The sequence below is a fragment of the Cimex lectularius genome, unplaced genomic scaffold (assembly GCF_000648675.2).
Source record: "Cimex lectularius strain Harlan isolate CLEC.00 unplaced genomic scaffold, Clec_2.1 scaffold35, whole genome shotgun sequence".
In the NCBI taxonomy this organism is placed as follows: domain Eukaryota; kingdom Metazoa; phylum Arthropoda; class Insecta; order Hemiptera; family Cimicidae; genus Cimex; species Cimex lectularius.
This window is the reverse complement of record NW_019392746.1, coordinates 2,259,541-2,281,966: the sequence shown is the minus strand read 5'-3', so window position 1 is coordinate 2,281,966 and position 22,426 is coordinate 2,259,541. Positions and strand designations below refer to the sequence as shown.

The window sequence follows — 22,426 nt, the reverse complement described above, 5'->3', positions numbered from 1 at the left end:
GAAGGCTCTGCGCCAAGAACTGGGGTCTAAACCCCAAAATGACCCTATGGCTATACACCTGTGTCGTAAGATCAATGTTGACATATGGGTCGGTGGTATCGTGAACCAAAACTCTTCAAGCCAATGAAATAAGGCTGCTAAGTGGCACCCAAACACAAGCGTGTTTCATGACACTGATGTTATGAGCACAACGTCAACTGCGGCCCTGGAAGTTTTGTTAAACCTCCCACCACTTCACATTTTAATCCAAGGAGAAGCCAGAGCAGCAGCCCACAGGATCATAAATGGACAACCATCTGCTAGGATAGACCATGTGAATAAACAATGGAAACTGAAGGAGGAGATACAGGGAGATGTCATTTTAGGTATGCCAATTGATTTCACTACTCCAAAGTATAACTTCACCAAGAAGTACAAAATACTGATACCAGAACGGAAGAATGGGCCAAGGGAACACTCTCAAGGTAAATTCCTTCTGGTATACTGACGGCTCCAAAACCGACAAGGGTACGGGAGCTGGGGTCTTTGCGATGAACCCCAAAACCGAACTGACGGTTAACCTAGGCAACTATGCCACAGTTTTCCTGTCTGAAATCATAGCGATTGAACAATGTGCCAGAGAAATAAAAAGGCTAGGAATACATTCCCGGAATATAGCCATTTTCTCTGACAGCCAGGCAGCTCTCAGGGCCTTTTGCGAGGCGAAGGCAAAGAATGTTTGGAAATGAATGGAGGCCCTGACGGAAGTCAGCGACATTAATGTCCAACCCTGGCATGGGGCCCTGGACATGCGGGGCATAGAGACAACGAAAAGGTTGACATGTTGGCAAGAAGGGAGCCAACATAGACTCTATGGACCCAGAACCTTCTGCAACCTAGCCTGCCACAAAAGAGCATCTTAAAATGGATTCTTAATGAGTCCAAAACCTGTGGAACAATACCACAGGCATGAGGCACGCGAAGAGATTCATAGAAGGAACATCCGCAAAACTTACGAAAGAACTACTGGAAGACAACCGCAACCGAATCAGGATTCTGGTTGGACTCCTGACCGGGCACTGCCACTTAAAATGCACCGGATAGGAGTACAGACTGAAGAAACACTGAGCAGATACTGCCAGGAAGTGGAGACTGCAGAACTCATTTTATGTTTCTGTGAAGGTATGTTTATGTAGGTGCAGGTTCTTGCGACTAGGACAAGAAAAACAAGCAAGATCCTACACCAAGGAACCGCTGCCAAAGCTGTGGAGGCTGGTTAATAGCCTGAAGCTGGCCAGTGAGTTATAATTAACAGAGGAGCACAATAGATCTATTTAGGTCGAGGTGCAGTAGGCCTTGTGGCCGCCTCTCTTATCCCTATCCCTATCCTTTTCTTTTTACCTCGTGTCGTATGTTAATGTACCAAAAAGAAAGAATTTGGGGAGGTGTTTTCTTATTATGAATGAGCTTAATTCTCCGTTCACTTTTTCCGATAAACACTGGAACTTCGGCTTCCATTGATAACCTATTGTGCTTAATCTGAAGACCTTAAGAGGTTTTTAAATAAGACAAAGAATCGTCAAACCCCTTGTCGGATAGAATACAATTTTTTTTTAAATTTGTTCTCTGTTGTTATTTCAGTTCCTAGATCGTAATAACTACGGTTTTTTTGATAAAGTCCACTCATGATTTGGCAAATCTAATAACTTTGCTCTGATGGGTATGTCAATGAACCTGCGGTGAAGGTTTCCAGTCGACTGCTTGGCAGAATTAAAACCTTTGTGGATGATGACGGTTTACTAAGTGGTTAGAAATAGGTTTATTAATGACAATTCATCTATAATGACAAATGTAATAAACCGAAGAAAAAACGTATTGCTTTTACTTAGATTTAAAGCAGCTTTTTGATCAAGTTGAGACTCTGGTCGATTTTAAAACTTAACAATATGGGTTTCTTTATTAAAATGATTAATATTCGGAAATTTTTGTCCTCTAAGACTTTTCCTTCTTGGTTGAGAGGATAGCAAGGCGTTCCAGAATTTTTGTGTAATGCTTTGCAGGGTTTGTCAGGGTTGTTTGTTGAGCCCTATCTTCTAGATGACCTTCCAACGGTTCCAACAGGTATAGAATGAAATAATAAAGCTGTTTGAACAAAACTGTAAAAAGTGGAACCTGAGAAGTTAAAAATCATTTGGTTACGAAAGGAGCTGAGTTCTATGGATCAATACTTTTTATTCAAGATTGTCTGAAATACCATCGTTTGCATTATTTAACGGTTACGTCTCGTGTATGGCTCATTAGAAAGATTTATTTGAAAAGTAAAATACCCTTTCTCTTTATCCTTAGATAACGTGTTACTAGCGGGAACGTTTTTCAATTTCTCGATTAAGACATGGCATCATGATGATTTACTGACTGGTTGATGTACAGGAAAACAATTTGGAAGGAATTTTACACTGGTCGTTTTCAACCATTTTGGGCAAGGTTGTATGCCATTTTCTGGATTGTTACTTCTTATATAGCTGTTTACAGTTTATTTTTGATTAGTGTTTGTATAAAAGGTGCAAATATTGCGATAAGTCAAACTCTTCAGACTGACCGAAACGACGAAATTAGGAAGACCAAATTGATGGGGTATAAGAAAAGTGCAGGCTCAAGAAGAAACGTCACAATTCCAATGGACTTGTAGCTTGGTCGTTTTCGAAAATTTTGGTTGTTCTGTTAGATGCATTTCGGCATTTTGGTTGGTTGATTGTTACTTTTTTTATGGTTGTCTTTAGTGTTTTGTGAGTTAGTTTATATACGTACTACACACGAAATTATCAGACAGACCAAACCGACGAGGATAGCCAGACCAAATTGATGGGAACAAGCGAAGTGCAGGCGCAAGAAGAAATATCACAATTCCAATGGACCTTTAGCTTGCTCTTTTTAGGGAATTTTGGTCAGACTGTTTTGGTCCTGTCAGACACATTTCAACCTACTGTAAAAATTGGTATGATGTAAAATATAAAACTCAAACAACGCAAATTGCGAAAAGTCGCCATATGAAAATTTATGGGAAACTGGCAAGGTGAAAGCTCAAGAAGAAATGTCACCAGTTTCATGACTTGTAGCATCGTCATTTTGGACCATTTTGGCCAAACTGTACTAACGGTTTTCATTCCGTCAGACGCATTTTCTCTATCTTGAAGGGCATGTTTGTTACTGTTTATATAGTTGTTTATAGATTTTTGTGCGTTTCTATAAAAGGTACATGCGAAAAATCGAAACATATCTGCCAGGTCAAAATGGCTAGTAAGGGGTTCCAAATTGATCGGCAACGAACAAAGTGCAGGCTCAAGAAGAAATGTCACCATATCGGCCGACTTTTATCTTGGTCGTTTTCGACCATTTGGGCTGGACTGGACACGCTGTTTTAATTCTGTCAGAGGCATTTCGGTCATTTTTAACGGTATGATTGTTACTTTTGTATGGTTGTTTTTAGTGTTTTGTGTGTTAGTTTATATATCCACACTGAAGATTGCGACAAGTTGAAACGCACCAGACAGACAAAAACGACGAGGGCAGGCATGCCAAATTGATCAGAAACGAGTAAAATATAGGCCCAAGAAGAAATGCAACTATTTTGATGGAGTTAGCCTGAATTATTTATTGAAATTGTTCAAAAATCTGTACTTTTGATTGAATCCTGCATTTTTGGCGTACGGTAAAATTTTGAGCGTTTGTCTTTTTTTTTCTCATTTTGTGTGAAACTATGTTCCTTTTTTTTATATAGAAATGAACTTTTGCAGAATAGATGGTGAAAATGGTTTGCTATACACCATCTTATTTCCAGGGTTTTACCTATGAACTGTCTTTTTTTCACTTTTCTCTCACTTTTTATACACATAAATACACATACATAAATCGGCGTCTATAAACGCTTTAGAAAAAAAAAAGTGTAAAGTTGTAAATTTTGTGCAATTATAGAAAAGACAATAGAAATGTTTATTAGACCGTTTCGGCCAAAGAAAATCATTTCTTTCTTTCCTTTTCCTTTTTTTCACTCGATACCTTCAATAACGTAACCCGGATGTTATAAAAATGGGTTACCGGTTGGGAGTCAAGGTCTTATGGCATCCAAAGGTTCGTTTCGCGACTAGCCAAGGTCTGACACTTTCGCCACAACTTCAACGTTTCCCATGTTGATAACTTGAGGATTTTCCGGATGAAAGAAATCTGTCGACTTGTAGGTCATAAACTGCTTGAAAACGTAAGATACATTTTGCTTTGACTAAGCCCTTGTGCCATTACATCAGTGTTCATAATGGAATTTAATCGCTTATCTTTCCAAGCTTTGCTCTATTTGTATTTATTAGCTGGAAAACACGTTTAGTTTAAGTTTTTTCCGTATAGTTCACCGTTTCGCAAAGGGCTTGTACGAAGTTGTTTGAACTACAAAAGGACACAAATCGGGCTTATTTCTGCGTCCTCTTAACCAAATCTATCGAGGAATTTTAAATATTAAATCATTTCGGTAAATTACATTACTATATGAGCTACAAACGATCTATTAAATAACTATTAAATAATACAATGTTTAAGCCGAGAAAAAAAATAAGACATCGTACAAAATACGACGGCTTGAAACGAAAATTCCGTGCTACTTGCTAAATAGAAACATTGAGTAGTGCTAATGTACCAGGTGGGGGTGGGCATGAGATCTGTGCTCTCTCCTACACCATTGTATTTGACGGGTTTGTTAATTTCGTCCATGATTCATTCCTAACAAGTGAATCGGCCGCGTTTCTCATTCCCGGAGGCGACTTCACGACTTACAAGCCTCGGCTAAGTCCGCCAACGTGTTTCTTCAACAGCGATTTTTGCACTAATTTCGTTGTGCAAATTCATTTTGAAGATCTTTAATAATTTTTCAGTAAATAAACTACATTTTATTCTTAATACTATTTTTTATCTTAGTACGCCTGTATTTTTATATAAATGCCTACGTTTTATTACGAAGGATACTCGTGTTACCAGTATGCATAAACTTCAACTAAATCGTGTTTTTTTTTTTTTAAATATTTTATTTCGATGTTTTGCAGGTTTATTTTATGAGGAAACACTGCCCACGTTCGCTCTTAACGATTCAGCTATTTGATCGTGCTTAAAATATTCATATATACCTAACCAAAAGAGCTTGGTTCAATAGTCTAGTTTCAGGATGAAAGAAATGCACCAGTTGGTTAATCATGGCTTAAATTATGTGCATAAAAGAAAGAGTTATATAAAATAGTACGTAGTAAGTCACAAAATAGTAAGTCAAATGTAGTTTTACATTTTAAATCATTAATTAATTTTTTTTAAATCCAAACAAGCCAGAAACACGGCTAATTACATAGTCAATAAGCCATCTAAAACCTTTTTCAGTTACAATGTTACATGTACAATGTGCAGTTACATATCATGTAGAATTAGAGTAATGTGAAATCAATCTAACTATAATAATAAATACATTATGCGATAAAGATGTCGAACGTGTTATTATTACAAATATTAATGACCATTATTAAAGGTCTATTGGTTGTCAAAACCATGATATTATATGCATGTATGAGAATCAAATATGCTAAAAATTCAAAGAATTTAGAAAAGTTTTTTATGGCTAGTGACATATCGCAGACGGACCAGACTAGAGCAAACCTGTATTTCCGAAATTTCTTGCTTAAATAAGGTGAGAACCCACACCAAAAATTTTTATTGTAAGCTCGTCTCAAGCAAAAATCTCTACAGATCCATAGGAAAGTACCATAATACACAGTAAAATAAACGTATCAAAGCGATTCTGTGATAAATAATTTGAATATACATAATATTTATTTCTTCATAGCCAAATTTATTTATTCATATGTTTATCTGCTTATTTAATTATTGTTACTTTCCTATACATTTACATATTTACTTATTCCCTATTTATATATTTAATTAAAATTTATCTTTGTATATATAAATAATTTAATTGTTACGTACAAGTAGTATGGCTTCAACTTAAGTAATACTTAATTTGTTCTTATAGCCTATTAATTTTCACTTTGAATTACAAGTGCCAGTGGGGTTTTCTCTAATTTTCCTCAATTTTCTCTGCCGTTGAACCGTCAGGAAAGAAAATAAAGCAAAAAAGCCAATGTAACATAGTCATAAACATTTAGTTGAAGGTCATAAAACGCAGCTGCATTTCGCACTACAATTTAAAAGCGTCAGGATAAATATTGTGATGTGATAATTATGATGTTAATAAATGTTTTATTAAACTTCTATTAATTGACATTCTGTAAATTTATTATTTTCCTTAAATTAGACAGGACTAAGGAGCCAAGGAGCTTTATAAAGGTGTGTCTGATAAATCGAATGATAAAAGATGCAATATTTTCTGCTCCAATTTAAGGAAACGTGTCAACGTACTATTAACCTGTTCCCATTTTGTCAGATTTTGCTTATCGTACTTTTTTTTTCTCGACAAGCGAGTATGCACAATTAACGTTGGGTTTCATTTCGAAATCCGACCTAATTAAAACAAAAATTAAAACAAGAGTTTATTTATTGTTGGGGGATGTGGCTCAGTGTGGAAAATGAATAAATGAACTAAAGTTTATTATTCAAAAATGCCCGCTAAGAACGTCGAACCTTTTTTTTCTTACAACTTTATTACTAAACCTTTTGTTAAATTGTTAAACTTTGACCGTTACGTAAAACGAGACCTCATACAAAGACGAGAGAGTTCTTGAGCCTCAAATCCCAACGACGGCCGAGTAATACAAATGGGCTTTTATACCTTGATATCATAAAAAGTCGGCAACTTTGTTGAAATTAAGCATCTTGTAACCGTTTCGGCTGGAAACAAGTTTAAAAGATTTTGATCTCGCTGTGAAAGCGTTAAGTTTGTATCAAAACTCCGCAACCGACTTTGCATTACACTAATCGTTTCGTAACTTGTTACAAGGCTGTTTTTGATTCGTCAGTCAAACATTTAATTCGAATTGTTAATTTGAATCACAAATTAAAAGTCCTTTCCTGAAAGCTGGATGGGAAACAGTTTAAAAAGTAACACATTTGAAGGAGTATATCTGTCATTCGAACAAATGTTGACAAAACCAAATAAAGTATACAAAACCAAAATAAATTTTAAAACTCGTGGTCGATAAAGTACAAAAAAAAAAGATTTTTTTGTTTAAATTGACTTAGAATTTATAATAAACCTTTATTACAGGACTAAAATTTCGTCAGGATTTTTCATAGATTTTTCTATATCGTTATATCTATTTATTAACGAATAACAAAAAGAATGATTTAAACACGAAAAACAGTTACTTCTTTACTAAAAAAAAAAAAAAAAATAAAATAAAACCATAAAAAATAAACGGATATAACAGATTGAGAGTTGTCGAAAGTTTGACTCACGTGTAATAACGATTCCGAAAGCACTAACAAACACTGTCACAAACAAGAGGTCCATTCTACCCAAGGAGACTTGGAAGCCCGAAGGTGAAAGTTGCACTGAAGAGTGAAAGCCAGGCAGAAACAGAGTTGGGCCCCCTCCAGCAACTCCTCCCCTAGCATTCTCCCGGATCCGACGACACGACACCTGAAGTCTGAACCAGAAGACAAAGTGAAGGCGTAGGTGCCATTTTATCCAGAAACGCGTCTGATGCGTCTGCCTCTCGATAGACGATGAGGAGCGACGAATTTTTCTTTTTTTCGGCCTTTAATATTATTAAATTTTATGTTTTCGTTGATACGAAACGGCGTTTACGTCTGACAATTGGCTCTAAATATTAAACATTTGTCGTCATCATCAAAGATTCGGTACAAGTACATAAACTGCTCAAAAATGAATAGGGATGTAAGAAATTATTTTATTTTTACTAAAAGGAAATTTAATCAAGGGATTTTGAAAAATAACAAAATAAAAGGTTTTAATTCCATAATTATGGACTTACACTTAGAAATTTACACCTGGAATATAAAGCCTGTATATCGTGCCCTGAAGGAAGATCTGACTTTTTTGAAGTAAAACGCGGTGTTAGGCAAGGATGTCTTTTAAGCCCTATTCTTTTTTCCCTGTATATAAACGATGTTGTGGATGTGCTGACTAGAGGGGTAAAGATTGGGGGAGCTGAAGTTAAAATTTTACTATATGCAGATGACATTGTTATGACATATAGGTAGACTTTGTAAGGAAGAAAGCTGGAAATATCAGAACAAAATGGTCACAGTAGTACAAGTATTCAGGCGTCACTCTAACCTCTAAGTTGTCCTTCAAAAAACTTATAGTTGAAAAAAGCCAAACCTGCAAAGTTTGTATTAAGTACCACCTGGAGTGGAGCTATCACACACTCATCAGTTCCTTTAAGCGCATTAAAGGATTACAAAATTAAATTACAAGTGTTTAACTCAGTTTCTCAATCAATTCTCTGTTTCACTTCCCTGGTTTGGGGATTTACATATTTCCTAGAGGTGAAAAAGGTTCAATGGTTTTTTTTATTCGCAAATTATTTTACCTTCCCTGTTTCTCTCCAACTTATATAATGACGTTAGAAACTGAGCAAAACCCAGTTAAATACATAACGAGAGTTAAAAGTTTACCATCATACAGGCTTCCAAAGACCATGGCATGTGAAATGTGGAAAAAAGGGCTATTTTGGGCATTTGAACGGAAGGCACTAGCTCGTAAATATTATGATTCCAAATTTCCAATGCTCTTCTTGACCCTAATTTTGATTTTTCTGACTCCCATGCAGTTAAAACTAAACTCCATTCTTTAAATATATTGGTTAGAAAGAGCAGAGTTTGTGGCAAGAGCCATCATATCCCAACATTATACATTAAACAGGGAACTAAATCTGAATGTAAAGATGTAAAGTGTGCAAGCTTGACTGAAAAAAAAAAAAAAATAAATAAATTAGATCCTCGATCCATCAGATGGTGAAGTTAAGGGGCAAGTTGCTTAACTTGAACTACAAACCGTACAAAACTTCAAAACGAGAGAATAATGCTGTCTTTCACTTGAAATTTAACTTGAAATCAAGGACATTTTCCATTTTATAGCAGTTTGCCCTATTCTTCTATCATCTATAGAAGATGCCATTAATCGGGTGTTCACAATTATATATAAAGATTTTTTTCAAAATTGAATTGTTTGTTTTTGTTTAAATTTAATCATCTTTGTTAAAACTGTGTTCTTAGTGTTAAGTAAGGTAGGATATAATACAATTTCAATAATGCTCCAGACTTTAAAAATAGATCTTTAATAATTCTGTAACCTGAGTTCAAAATTATAAAATAATTTTTTTATTAACTATTTATTCGCCACATTGTCACTATCACAGAATATCTATCACCAAGAACTATTGATTTAATTACAGAAAAAAAACTTATTTAACACCATATATGCCCAAATTATATGCTAATATTACATTATATGATTACTTGTTTAAGCCAACAGGTTGCATTTGTACGAACTGAGTTCTAATATTGTTAGGTGAAGTGTAAAACAATTGCTGCTAAAAAAAACTTGAAAAAATAGTTCTTTAATAAATCTGTAACATGCATTATCACATAATTTTTTGTAAACTGCATATTTATTCACTGAATTATTTCTATCACAGAATATCACCAAAAATTGTTAAACCAAAATTAAACCATTAAATTGCGTTGATTTAATTTAAAATAGAAACTACTTTGACTATACTTAACAGTATATATTGCCATATTGTATGCTGACCATTACATTATTTTTATACAATAATTTATACAAACAAATCAGGACAACAGTAAATCAGATATATTTATTTGAATTTTCTAAACCCAAATAGGTTAGTTTCTTGATATATAGTGATAAATCATTTATTACAATATAGCATTGTTGTTTTATCATTAAGCAATTTTTCAAAAACCAAGCTTTCAACACATAATGTAAATGTTATGTGTCTAAATCATGAAATGGTAATTGTTCTTCTGACGCAACAATTACTCAGCAGAATGCTTTTTTTTTTCCACTAAAGTTATATTTCTAACATTAATTTTAGTAAAGTATAAGGTTCTTGTCTGATATGAGCTTGAGATTACAGTTTTATTTGTATTTCTACTTCTCAAATTGTTCGATCTAATCAATATTTCCATGGCACCAATTAATTATTTTCTATTTTCTTAAGCCTGCTTTATTTTTTTTCCAAATAAGCCTGTAATTTTTTAAGTTCATCCCAGAACACAAAACACAATACTGTATGAGGTCCTATTCTCATATAACATGGTACAATTCCTTTATAAAAACCTTTAAATCCTTCTGTTTTCCAAATTTTTGTAACACAGTCAAAGTATCCGTTATACAAAATCCCTTTTCCGTCCTTTGTGATACCTGAAATTATAAAACAGGTTGTCTAACACGCAGAAAAAACTATTAGTCAAGAAGTTGAGGTTATCTTGTTTAAAATGATTAATTAGCTAATCAATTACCTGAATATATTTTTTCTACAGGTTTTAACATGAAAGCTTTCAATAAAGAACAAGAGGAAAAATCATTGAAGAAAAAAAGAGATGTTCAACGTGAGGTCAAAGTCTCTTGTGTACCTGTTTTTTGTGTTTGATTATCCAATTATCCCTTCCTTCGTCATGCACATGGCTTTATCTAGATTGAAGTATCTTAAATTACATTCTCATAGCACTTACCTTGATTATACAATCGTGTTGATATAACATCTAGTGGACCCATTGTAATTGCAACAAAAATACCTCCAATCATGCTTGACACGAAAGTGTTTAAAAGCCCAGAATGTATTACAAAATACTGCAAATTTGTAAAATTATTGAAACAATCGTGTGTTTATTATATGTTTATCTGTTTACAACCTTATTGTTAGCAAGAAACTCTTTAGAAACATAAAAAGCTGTCAGTTGTGAAGCTGAACCGACACAAATACGGGGTACGCTTCCAATCACACCTCGCCACAGCCCGGTTATTCCGCCTTCCCTATAAACGCTGTTTAAAATTCCAAATGTATTCTTGGCTTCATGCTGATATCCTACTGCTATGCTCTTATTTGCTTGTGATTGGAGTCTGATTTTTGCCTAAAAAGTACCTACTCATAGTAAGTATATCTCATCATTATTACATTATCACTTGTTAGGTAGCTTGATTAGACTCAATTTTTTTTTTTGTTAAATGCTGTTCATGTTCATTAAAGGTATACAGGGTGAGTTTAACTTCTTGGTGTGTATATTATATATTTTTTTTATTTAATTAGTTTTTATTGGACCTTTTTTGGGAAAAATTGAAGAAATCCTGAGACATGTAAACTTTTATTTTTTGTTTTCTCACCTTCCAAAATGTTTTGATCTAACTAAAGGATTAACTATTTCAAATAGCAAGGTAATTTGGAAAAACGATTGTCAATTAATTTGCAAAAAAACCTTTTCCAAATACTATTTTTTGGACAAACAAAATCTTTTCTGACACCTTCAACCAGTCATCTATTTATTTATAATTTTGATTGTAGATTACTTGCTCTTGATACTGAAAGTAAAATTTGGCAACAATTTCCTCAAATATCAATAAACAGTATGCTGTGAATGTAGCTCATTACAGCATAATTCAACCTGGTGCAAATTTCAATTCACAAATTCAAACTTAAAAGAAATCAATGTTTGACAAACAATATGTAAATCAAAATTGATTTTTTGACCTTTGAAAAATCCCTAAAAAAGATTGAAATGATTTAATAGATCTTAAAAAAAGACATCTTAAAAAAATGACACTAAAGTGAAGTTTTACATTCTTTGACTTACTGTGCAAAACATGAAAATATCTTGGCATTACTGAAATTTGCACTAGGCTGAATCGTGCATTAATGAGTTACATCCAGAGCGTCCTACTAATTAGTGTTATTTGAGGAAATTGTTGCCAAATTTTTCTTTAAGTACCATGAGCAATTAATTTAAATTGGCGTTTGGTTGAAGGAGTTGGGGAAGATTTCATTTATCAAAAAAACTCGGGGGTCTGGGCGGAAGGCGCTCGGACATTAAATTCGTGACAACGTATCCTAAGACAAGGAACACTTATACGCTCGGCTTTAATCGGTTACTCTCTCAAAAAACAGTGTTCGGAAAAGGTTTTTGCAAATAACAACAATTGTTGCATGCAAATTAAAAATTGAATTTAGCATCAAAAACCCTTTAAAAAAGGTACATTTATGAATTCAGTTTGATGAGCCTTATGAAATAATTGGTTTGTTCACATCTCATTATCCTGGAGAGTTAGATCAAAGCTTTTAGGATCATAAGGAACTATACAAAAATAAAGGCTAATAAAAAACTGTATTATCTTATACCGATAATATTGTTTTTGCTATTTTATGGATTCAAGGATCAAGATAAAACATAATAATAAAAGCTTATGTCTCAGATTTTTCCCAAAAACAATCTAATAAAAATAATACGGAGAACAGAAGATGAACTTAATACATAAACTTTACCTATGTGAAATATCACACATTGTTATAAAAAGAAACTTGTGTGGAGGACAGTGTGGCTGGAATAAAATAAAACAACCATGTCCTGCAATATTTGGTACTATTTAGAGTCTGAAGAACCATCAAACACCGATAGCTCCAATCAACATCCAACACCAATATTTATTAATAATAATAATTATTACTAGGTATAGAGGACTTCCAGCATAGGCTCCAAAGAAGCCCATTACCACACCGATGATTGTCGTATTAACCAATGATACCTCTCCATTTTCTTTTAAATTTAACTTTCTTTGTTCAGCTAGGTGATAACCCCCAAGGCGCACACCGTTCAACAATACCTTAAAAAATTCTATGAGTTGTGATAAAATCATATAGCATTACTATTTTTAAAAAAAATAAACCTGATGTATGGCTGCAGACGCAAGCCCTTTTTGCAATGCCAAAACTCCTTCTGTTTTACCAATGAGGTAAAAAGCATGAAAGAAATTTTTATAATGAACTGTATATTGTCCTAAAACATGTAAAAATGTATTAAAAATCAATACAAATTAACACAAAGAAATATATAGGTAACATTTTCAATGTATAATTATTAAAAGCAGATTAATATTGATATACATCCTCAATTACTGTTTCTGACCAAGGATTTTGGTTCTATGATGTTTTGTCCACAACTTACCTTTTTTCTTTAATTCCCCTTGTAGTTGAAATCTGGTTTTGACAACCTCCAAAGGATTTGTGAATATAACAGCACCGACAGCAGACGAGGCTCCAATTATAAATTCCATGTTGTATAGATAAAAGTTTATTTATTCTACAAATTTATGTGAATAGGAAAAAGTCAAGACCTTTTTTTAAAAAGCACTGGAAACGAAAAGTAAAACACAATAGAAATATAATTATGTAAGTATAATTTTTTATGTATTTTTATGTTATATATCCATTGTTATCACATTATTTCTTTTATATAGTTGAATGATTTATATAGTTTGATGCTGAAAATGTATTTGTGATTTGTTAAGTTGGAGAAGAAAACCATTTTTCTATAATTTCTTGGGTACACATGATTTTCTTTTCAATATTATTTTGTTATATGTGTATGATTAAACTAGTAGTTGTAGCATAACTGTAACTACATCACCAATACTATAAATTCAAATTGGTCATCAAACAGCATCAGAAAACAATGCTAATAAAACTGTTCAAAAGATTAGTTGCATGTATAAAGTTGGATAAATGAGAAGATTGTTTTTTCAGAGTTTGAATGTTTGTATTAACATTCACTAATTTCGTGGTCCGCCACCAATTATACTAATTAATATATTACAATTAATTAAGGTTTTTAGTTGAGATAAAAAAGTCAATGGCACAAGCGGGATTCGAACCCACGATCTTCGGCTAGATACGCTGCTGCTCTACCACTTGAGCTATCGTGACCTCGATCCACTCGGACACCAATTTCCCGTCTCAACCCCACCTTTTGAATTTTCCCTCCTTTTTGCCATTTTTCTAAAGTGGTAGAGCAGCGGCGTATCTAGCCGAAGATCGTGGGTTCGAATCCCACTCGTGCCATTGACTTTTTTATCTCAACTAAAAACCTTAATTAATTGTTTGTATTAACAGTTGTGTTAATTTGTCTAGTTTGTTCCAGTGCAAAAAAATGAAAAACACGATTTAAAAAAATCTCTTATACAAGTCTGGATACCCATTTTTTAATCCCCCCCAGATTTAAATATGATGTTATATGATATTATGATTGTGATATTTTAAATATGTGGTTATAGGTGCAGGTGTTTTTGAAAAAAAAAGTCCATTTGTATATTGGGTTGGAATGCAAGGCCGCTGGATTCGAACCCAGGACTTTTACTTACAGTGATGACAGGGCTCTGTGTCAACACCTAAACCACTATGGCCATCGACGCCCCCTCCATTATTTAAAATGTTTAATATTTTACACAATATTTAAACATTTTAAAAAATGGATATCCATAACTCCTACTTGTTTGGATCTCCACTCAAATTTGATTGCAATGATGTTTAACAAATATAACAACAAAATAGAACAATTTAACCCTTGATCCCATTCTCTTTCATTAAGTGTTACATATTAATCCATATGTTTAGTTATCATAATAATTAATCTCATTAATCATTAATTTCATATATTATAATCTTTAGTAGTCTTGACTGTATTAATTATTTTAATTAATTTTACTTTTTATCTATGGTCTTGGTTTTGATGAAAAAGTTAGTGTCCTCGACCTTTGGCTCATGACAACTTTTCATCACAACCAACAACTTAGATACAAAGTATAATAATTAAGTGTTACATTTAGTTTGGACATTGAGCAGTACATTATTTATTAGTTTTAAAAAATGACAAGAATAAGAGTAAGATAAAAAGAAATTTATCACATATAAAAAGAAAAAGAAGGACAATAACAAAGAAAATACGAATTTAAAAAAAAAATTAATGATAAAACGTCAGAAATTTAGGGTAGGTAGAAAATTTACAAGCATTTTTACACTTTTTGGCCTAAAAGGCATTACCAATTTCACAATAGGTGTAGCCAATTTTAGATAGTTTCGCATTATTTTAAAATTGGTTAAAACTGTAGTGGAACAACGTTTCCAAATGCAATTGTCCTGTTTGACAGAAAGGAGGATCAAATATCGTTCTGATCTGTCTGTCCTCGCTGCTTTGGCTTTTAGGAAAGGGTTTTTACTTAAAAAGTATATCCAAGGTACCCATTATTTCTGTTTGTCATAATTTATCTTATATGCACCACTCTACAACGCTACCTATCCAATAGGCAGAAACATTGGACCTCCTAAATAGCCAATTTAAATATTTAGTGAGAATAGCCAGATTATGACGAACGGAAATGAACAAACTAATTTATTGTCCTCTAGACTACAAGAAAAAATCCCACAATTTAATATGAATAGAATGATCATCACTGTCACAAAAACACCACTAAATTTGGCAAAATGTTAAGCCACGATTGACAGACCAAAAAAGTCAGACCATGATTATCAGCAGTGACCAAACTGTAGGTTTAACTCTCTGTGGACTACAAGAAGAAATCTCACGACTTAATGATAGCATGATCATCTCTGATTAAAATATAATATTGAAGATAGCAAAATGCTGAACTGCTTATGACAGGCTAAAATAGTGAGGATAGTCAGATTATTATGATCAGAAATGACCAAACTATAGGTTTAACTCTTTTTGGACTACAAGAAGGAATCTCACGACTTAATGATAGCATGATCATCTCTCATTAAAATATAATACTGAAGATAGGAAAATGCTGAACTGCTTAAAACAGGATAAAATAGTGAGGATAGTCAGATTATTATGATCAGAAATGACCAAACTATAGGTTTAACTCTTTTTGGACTACAAGAAGGAATCTCACGACTTAATGATAGCATGATCATCTCTGATTAAAGTATAATATTGAAGATAGCAAAATGCTGAACTGCTTATGACAGGCTAAAATAGTGAGAATAGTCAGATTATTATGATCAGAAATGACCAAACTATAGGTTTAACTCTTTTTGGACTACAAGAAGGAATCTCATGACTTAATGATAGCATGATCATCTCTCATTAAAATATAATACTGAAGATAGGAAAATGCTGAACTGCTTAAAACAGGCTAAAATAGTGAGGATAGTCAGATTATTATGATCAGAAATGACCAAACTATAGGTTTAACTCTTTTTGGACTACAAGAAGGAATCTCACAACTTAATGATAGCATGATCATCTCTCATTAAAATATAATACTGAATATAAGAAAATGCTGAACTGCTTATGACAGGTTAAAATAGTAAAGACAGTCAGATAGTTATGATCAGAAATGACCAAACTACTAGTTTATCGCCTTGAAAACAAGAAGCAATACCACAATTTATTACTAATAGCCTGATCATCTCTATTCAAATACACAACTAAAGCTGGTAAAAAAATGCATCTGACAGACCAAACAGTGAAGACAACCGGATCGTGATTATTGGAAATGAACAAATTAGTTTATAGTCCTACAAGAAAAAATCCCACAATTTAATAGGAATAGAATGATCATCACTGATAGAAAAACACCACTAAAGATAGCAAAATGTTAAGCCACGTCTGATGGACCAAAATATTGAAGATAGAACATGATGATTGGAAATGACCAAACTACAGGTTTAACGCTCCATAGACTACAAAAAGAAAACAAAAGAATAATTAGAAAGTCAAAATATTAACTTCTCAATTCTTTTCTGACGCTAGTTCCTCTTATTGAACAAAATCTAGAAATATGAGTCAGAACTCTACAATTTAGCATTTTAAATTACAACTTTTGACATTTTGTGTTTATTTATTTTGATTATTCTTTGCATAAAAAGCAAAGTGTAATTCAGATGTAGAGTTGATGATGGGTTTTGGCCTGCAAGTCAGTGAACTTATATTGATGAGTTCATCGACTCGCAGACCGAAACCCAAAGTTCAAAAATCCCATGAGTGGAGGCAGACCCAGTAAGTTACCCTGTGCTGGTTCAACATAATACAGATACGTTATGTGTTTTGAATAGAATCTATGCTAAAATCCTCATCCTGTACTCGTATGTTAAATGTAAGCATATGTACTTCCTTTCTTGCTAGAAGTTTGTTTTTTTCTTTTTTTAAATTTGATGTGTTTCTTTCTCCATTTTTCCAAATTACAAAAATCAATGTGTGAAGTTTTTATTTCAACTGGGGTACAACTTAAATTCCATTGAGTATGAGATGTGATTTTGTTTGACTATTTAAAAGAACAAGGCGTGAGGGGTGACAAACGTTGTTTTTATTTTTTACCTTGAATCAGTAGAGTAAAAACAGCTTTTGGTAAGAAAAATTGAAAAAATCCTACTCAAGTAAGTACACCACAAAAGGTAAGGCCCAACAAGTGAGCTAAGAGACGCAGGAACTAAAAAGTAACATTCTAATCAAGGAATAACCTGTTAATGGTGATAACTGATAAGGATATCTTGTGGGAAGGGAATGCCTGAAATGAAAATTAGTAATAAAAAATAAATAAATCATCTTTAATGCTGGAAATATAACAATTTTATCTGAATAATTTGCTGTAAAAAATAATAAATAACAGTTTTTCTTTTAAAAAATTGGTCTCTCCTCTGAGAAATGTCACTATTTAATTGAGTTTTGTTTTTACATCTTGATAATTTTCAAGGTTTACAGTTCTTTCTCCTGCCAGTTTGGGTAAAATCTTTTTCTGCTTGATTATTGCAATATTTTTCATCTCTTTTAGTAAACTCTAGGATCTTTTAAGTACTACCAAATTCATGTTCAGTCCACTTCTCAACGCAAGAATTCATGGGAGGAAATGTGAAATGTACAACCATAGAAGAGATACAACTGCTAAAACCAGGCTTAATAATCAAAGTCCTCGATGCTACCGGTGTGCTATAGGTAGAGAACTCTTAAAGGGCTCCATATACCGGCTCACAGCGTAATCAGGTAACGCTGATGTGGGTGCCAGGACCTAAGGAGGTTGAAGGCAATGAACAAGCTGACTAGCTAGCAAAGGTAGCCTTCACATTCATTGGACTGGAACCATAAATTAGCATGCTACAAAGCTGAGGTATGACTGAGTAGTACGACCCAGATTTAAGCGGAAGTCTTATACCTAGCCGGTCTCGGGGACTGTGCTAGTTTGGTGGGGGTTGCCAAGTAATGAACATGGCTACATGTAAAATGTGTGTTAAAAAAAGCTTCGGCTGGCCCGTAAAGTTGAATTTGCCATATAAAGAAATGAGTGAAGAGGAACTGTAGAAAATTTCTTAAGCGTTATGCTTTTATAGGGAATTGAAGTAAAGAAGGGTCAATTCCACAATAGATCTTTTAGGTCATAGTGGAAGAACAGAAGAGTGGTCACCAGACCCTGGGAAAGGAAAAAGCCAAGTCACCCCACATCTAATCCTGTCAGACAATTAATTTATATGAATTTAGTTTGTTTTTTATGATTCTCTGCATTACCCTAATGAAATTAATCTTTTTGAAAAATGTGTATAATTTTCTGTTCTATACAAAATACTAAAATAAGACTTTTTATAAAGTTAAATAAATCATTTATTTTAAAATTGGTCTTAATGACATATGTTTACTATTTAACAAAATACATGTGTTAATAGGCAATGTTTAAAAAATAGGAGTGATAAATAAAAAAATAGTTTTATTTAAAAACTAACATTTACAACTAATCTGTTCCACTTTCTTCAAAAAAATCAGTTGATAAATCAACATCACTTGCAGTCCGTGTTGAGGTAGATTCGGAGTCATCGGACTCGCTTGCAGTACTGAGTGTTTCGGACGAATGCGAACCAAAGCCGTTCTCAACCTCCACACTGTTGGTCGTAATGGTCCGCGTCCTAGACCTGGAAGATCGTCGTCTAAGTAGAACGCAAGCCGGGTCGACTGTCAGCCTGGGCCTTTTATACTTTCCAGAGGCCACCTTCTCGTCGACGAGTTCCGCAGGTATCACAATTGTACCCGAATCGTGCATTCTGCGGCTCAGGTCAAGGTATTTAAGAGTCGCTATTAGATCTTCGATAGATATGCTAGTCGCATGAGACACCTCGGACAAGGACATTTCTCCCCTGTGGTCTTTTAAAAGATCGAGAACAACCCACGACCAATACGACAAAAAGCTGAGGCGGCCTAAATCTGAAAGCGGTTTTTCCGGGCTTCCAACTACACCTTCCAACTTGCTCAGTTCATAGCTGAACCCTATTAAAAGTTTACCATAGCCCCGCTTCTGAAAAGGGGGTATCGTCAATATACAAGCTAGGTTGTGACCTTCGGGTGAATGTTTTTCTTTTGAGAAATAGCCGACTATGTGCGATCCCTCTGCATCCACTTCGCACAACACGTAAAAAACAAATTGCTCCAAGTCAAAAAATATTGTCTTATGGTCGATGAAAAGCTTCGCGAACAAGCAAAGGTTCTGGCAATAGAGATGATTGTCGTCTGCGTTTATCTCATAAATGCCTAATGTGCCTTTAGAATACACATTCCTCCCTGGAGGCTTTCTGACTTTACAATCTCCCAAATGGTAGCAATAGGTCTGCTCCAATTTCATATACTTGAGGCAGTATTCACAAACGAAGAGTTTCGACTCCTTGCCGTATTCTTCCGGATAAGGGCTGAAATACCACGTCTGAATTTCGTACTTCCCAAACTGGACGCAGTTGATGTATTTGACTTTTGTTATCATCTCGTGTTCCTTCTCCAACTCGTCGTCCGTCGACTCCCTCTCTTCTTCGCTGGAGGCCCTCGTCTTGTTCCGAGTCATGTAGTACCTGCCGCCGTCCGAGTCGTCTTCCATAGGTTCTTCCATGCCCGACTCTTGACTCGGCGCCTCACAGCACATTATCTCGACGCAGTCCCTGGTGACCCACTCGTCCAGACGTTTGTCCAACGAGTTGTAGTGGACGTAGTACTCCATCAGGCTCTTCTCCCCGTTCAGCCTCTCCTGCAGCACTTCGCCTTTCCGCAGTTCGTTGTCTTTTCTTATCATGTAAAACCGTCCGATTTCGATCGGCACGGACCCAATCTCCTCCCCGTTCGTCTTCACTGCCGAACCGTCCATTTTTAACCCCACTGATAAATGACATAAAAATAAATTACAAATATAAACAAAAAACCCTGGCAAAGAATCCTGTCCCGCTATAACCTTTTTACACTATTTATTACTATTATAGAATCAAAAAGTAAAAACATGTTTGCTCACAAAAAGAGTCCACGCGTTATCTCTCTATCTCCCGGTTCAGTGAACACCAACTCTCTGCATTATTAATGAAATAATATTATTAACGTAAACAAATTTGAAATGTAACGGATGCTTGGTTAAGCGGGGTTGGATTGTTTACTACTTTATCAATGATATCCAGTTCGCCTCATTTCTTCTGGCGGCGCTTGCTTCAACTACTTCCTTCTGGACCTACTCATCACGCCTATAGTCTATTCCCCAACTGAAGGTTTATCACAAACTAAGAATTAACAGATTTACTCATTTTGGCAATTTTCTGTAATTATTGATATTTTTTTGTAATGTTAATGTTATTTTTGTTATACATAGCAAAAATAACTGACCAGAACAAAAGAAACGATTTACAAATGTAATCAATATCAAAATTGATGTCTGAAGTTACATACTTACTCCATTTTAATATTTTCCATTATTCTTGTTATTTTCTGTAATTAAGATATTATTTTTGTAAAACTTCACACAAACAACATTTTAAAACAAAAGAAATTAATATCAACTTAAAAAACAGTGTTAAAATTTGCAAATTCATTGATGTAAAAAGTGGTAGACTTACTCCATTTTGCTATTTTCCAATGTATTATTTTTCATGTACAAAGTGGCATAATTAATTCATTAGTTCCTTTTGCATATAGCATAAATAATCATTCTAAAACCAAAGAAATTAACATCAAATGTAAAAAAATTAGTAGATGTTATTGATTTAAAAAATGGCAAAATTAAGGTATTTTTTCACTTAGCATACATTATCATTTTATAACCAAAGAAATTAACATCAAATGTAAAAAAAAATTAAATTATTAGACGTTATTGATGTAAAAAGTGGCATAATTAAGGTATTTTATTCACTTAGCATACATACTCATTTTATAACCAAAGAAATTAACATCAAATGTAAAAAAAAAATTAAATTATTAGACGTAATTGATGTAAAAAGTGGCATAATTAAGGTATTTTATTCACTTAGCGTACATAATAATTTTATAATCAAAGAAATTGACATCAAATGTAAAAAAAATGTTAAAGTTAGTAGATATTATTGATGTCAAAAGTGGCATAATTAATGTATTATTTTTTTGAACTTAGCATAAATAATTATTTTATATCAAAACAAGTTAACATCAAATGAAAAAAAAGTTACAATTTGCAGATATCATTGCTGTAAAAAGTGGCAGACTAACTCCATTTTGCTATTTTCCATTATTCGTGTTATTTTCTGTAATTAATATATTATTTTTGTAAAACTTCACAACAACATTTTAAAACAAAAGAAATTAATATCAAATAAAAAAAACAGTGTTAAAATTTGCAAATTCATTGATGTAAAAAGTGGCAGACTGACTCTTTTACTATTTTCCAATGTATTATTTTTCCTGCACAAAGTGGCATAATTATTCATTATTTATTTAGAAATCGTGAGATGCGGTCTGGTGTGATGTAGGTTTCAGAAAAACATTTTCTTATCGTGCCAACGTTTCGATCTTTATTGAGATCATCTTAAAGGCCTGGGATTTACAACATTGCTTACATATAACAATTACATTTTGGATGTGGAAAAGTGAATTTATACACATATTATTTATACTAGACCGCATCTCATGATTTCTAAATAAATATCGATTAACGGTCACTAATCACCACACATTAATTCATTAGTTCCTTTTGTATATAGCATAAATAATCATTCTAAAACCAAAGAAATTAATATCAAATGTAAAAAAGTTCTTAAAATTAGTAGATGTTATTGATTTAAAAATTGGCATAATTAAGGTATTTTTTTATACTTAGCATACATAATCATTTTATAACCAAAGAAATTAACATCAAATGTAAAAAATGCGTTAAAATTAGTAGATGTTATTGATTTAAAAAATGGCATAATTAATGTATTTTTTACACTTATCATAAATAATTATTTTATATCGAAAGAAAAAGGAGAGAGAAAGAGAGAGAGAGAGAGAGAGAGAGAGAGAGAGAGAGAGAGAGAGAGAGAGAGAGAGAGAGAGCGCGCGTATTTTTTACACTTATCATAAATAATTATTTTATATCGAAAGAAAAAGGAGAGAGAGAGAGAGAGAGAGAGAGAGAGAGAGAGAGAGAGAGAGTGAGAGAGAG

The 22,426-nt window shown here is 33.5% G+C and overlaps 2 protein-coding genes, 1 long non-coding RNA gene and 1 pseudogene across 4 annotated transcripts in view; 1 reads left to right on the top strand and 3 right to left on the bottom strand.

Moving 5' to 3' along the window:
• Positions 1 to 7,654, bottom strand: part of LOC106669322 (dual oxidase) — a 31,638-nt gene extending 23,984 nt beyond the window's left edge. Inside the window, exon 1 of the mRNA XM_014398728.2 lies at positions 7,420 to 7,654. Coding sequence (XP_014254214.1) covers positions 7,420 to 7,474 — 55 coding nt within the window. The 5' untranslated portion in view covers positions 7,475 to 7,654. The remainder of the gene's footprint in view (positions 1 to 7,419) is intronic.
• A 1,596-nt stretch (positions 7,655 to 9,250) lies between these two features.
• On the bottom strand, positions 9,251 to 13,295 carry LOC106669323 (solute carrier family 25 member 35-like). 2 transcript variants are annotated; one of them, XM_014398729.2, is made up of 6 exons: positions 13,168 to 13,295; positions 12,890 to 12,999; positions 12,671 to 12,826; positions 10,867 to 11,085; positions 10,687 to 10,804; positions 9,533 to 10,375 (listed from the first exon to the last, which is right to left on the bottom strand). In XM_014398729.2, the coding sequence occupies exons 1-6, from the start codon at positions 13,274 to 13,276 to the stop codon at positions 10,179 to 10,181; spliced, it is 909 nt and encodes a 302-aa protein (XP_014254215.1). In that variant the 5' UTR covers positions 13,277 to 13,295; the 3' UTR covers positions 9,533 to 10,178. The 2 variants fall into 2 exon arrangements, with proteins under 2 accessions (XP_014254216.1, XP_014254215.1); XM_014398730.2 differs by lacking the exon at positions 12,671 to 12,826 and having other exon boundaries at positions 9,251 to 10,375.
• On the top strand, positions 10,882 to 17,334 carry LOC106669324. The gene is made up of 3 exons (XR_001340919.2): positions 10,882 to 11,105; positions 13,193 to 13,391; positions 14,273 to 17,334. It is a non-coding gene; the product is annotated as an uncharacterized LOC106669324 (long non-coding RNA).
• Positions 17,335 to 18,698: 1,364 nt separating this feature from the next.
• LOC106669326 lies at positions 18,699 to 20,548 on the bottom strand (annotated as a pseudogene).
• Between the last annotated feature and the right edge of the window lie 1,878 nt (positions 20,549 to 22,426).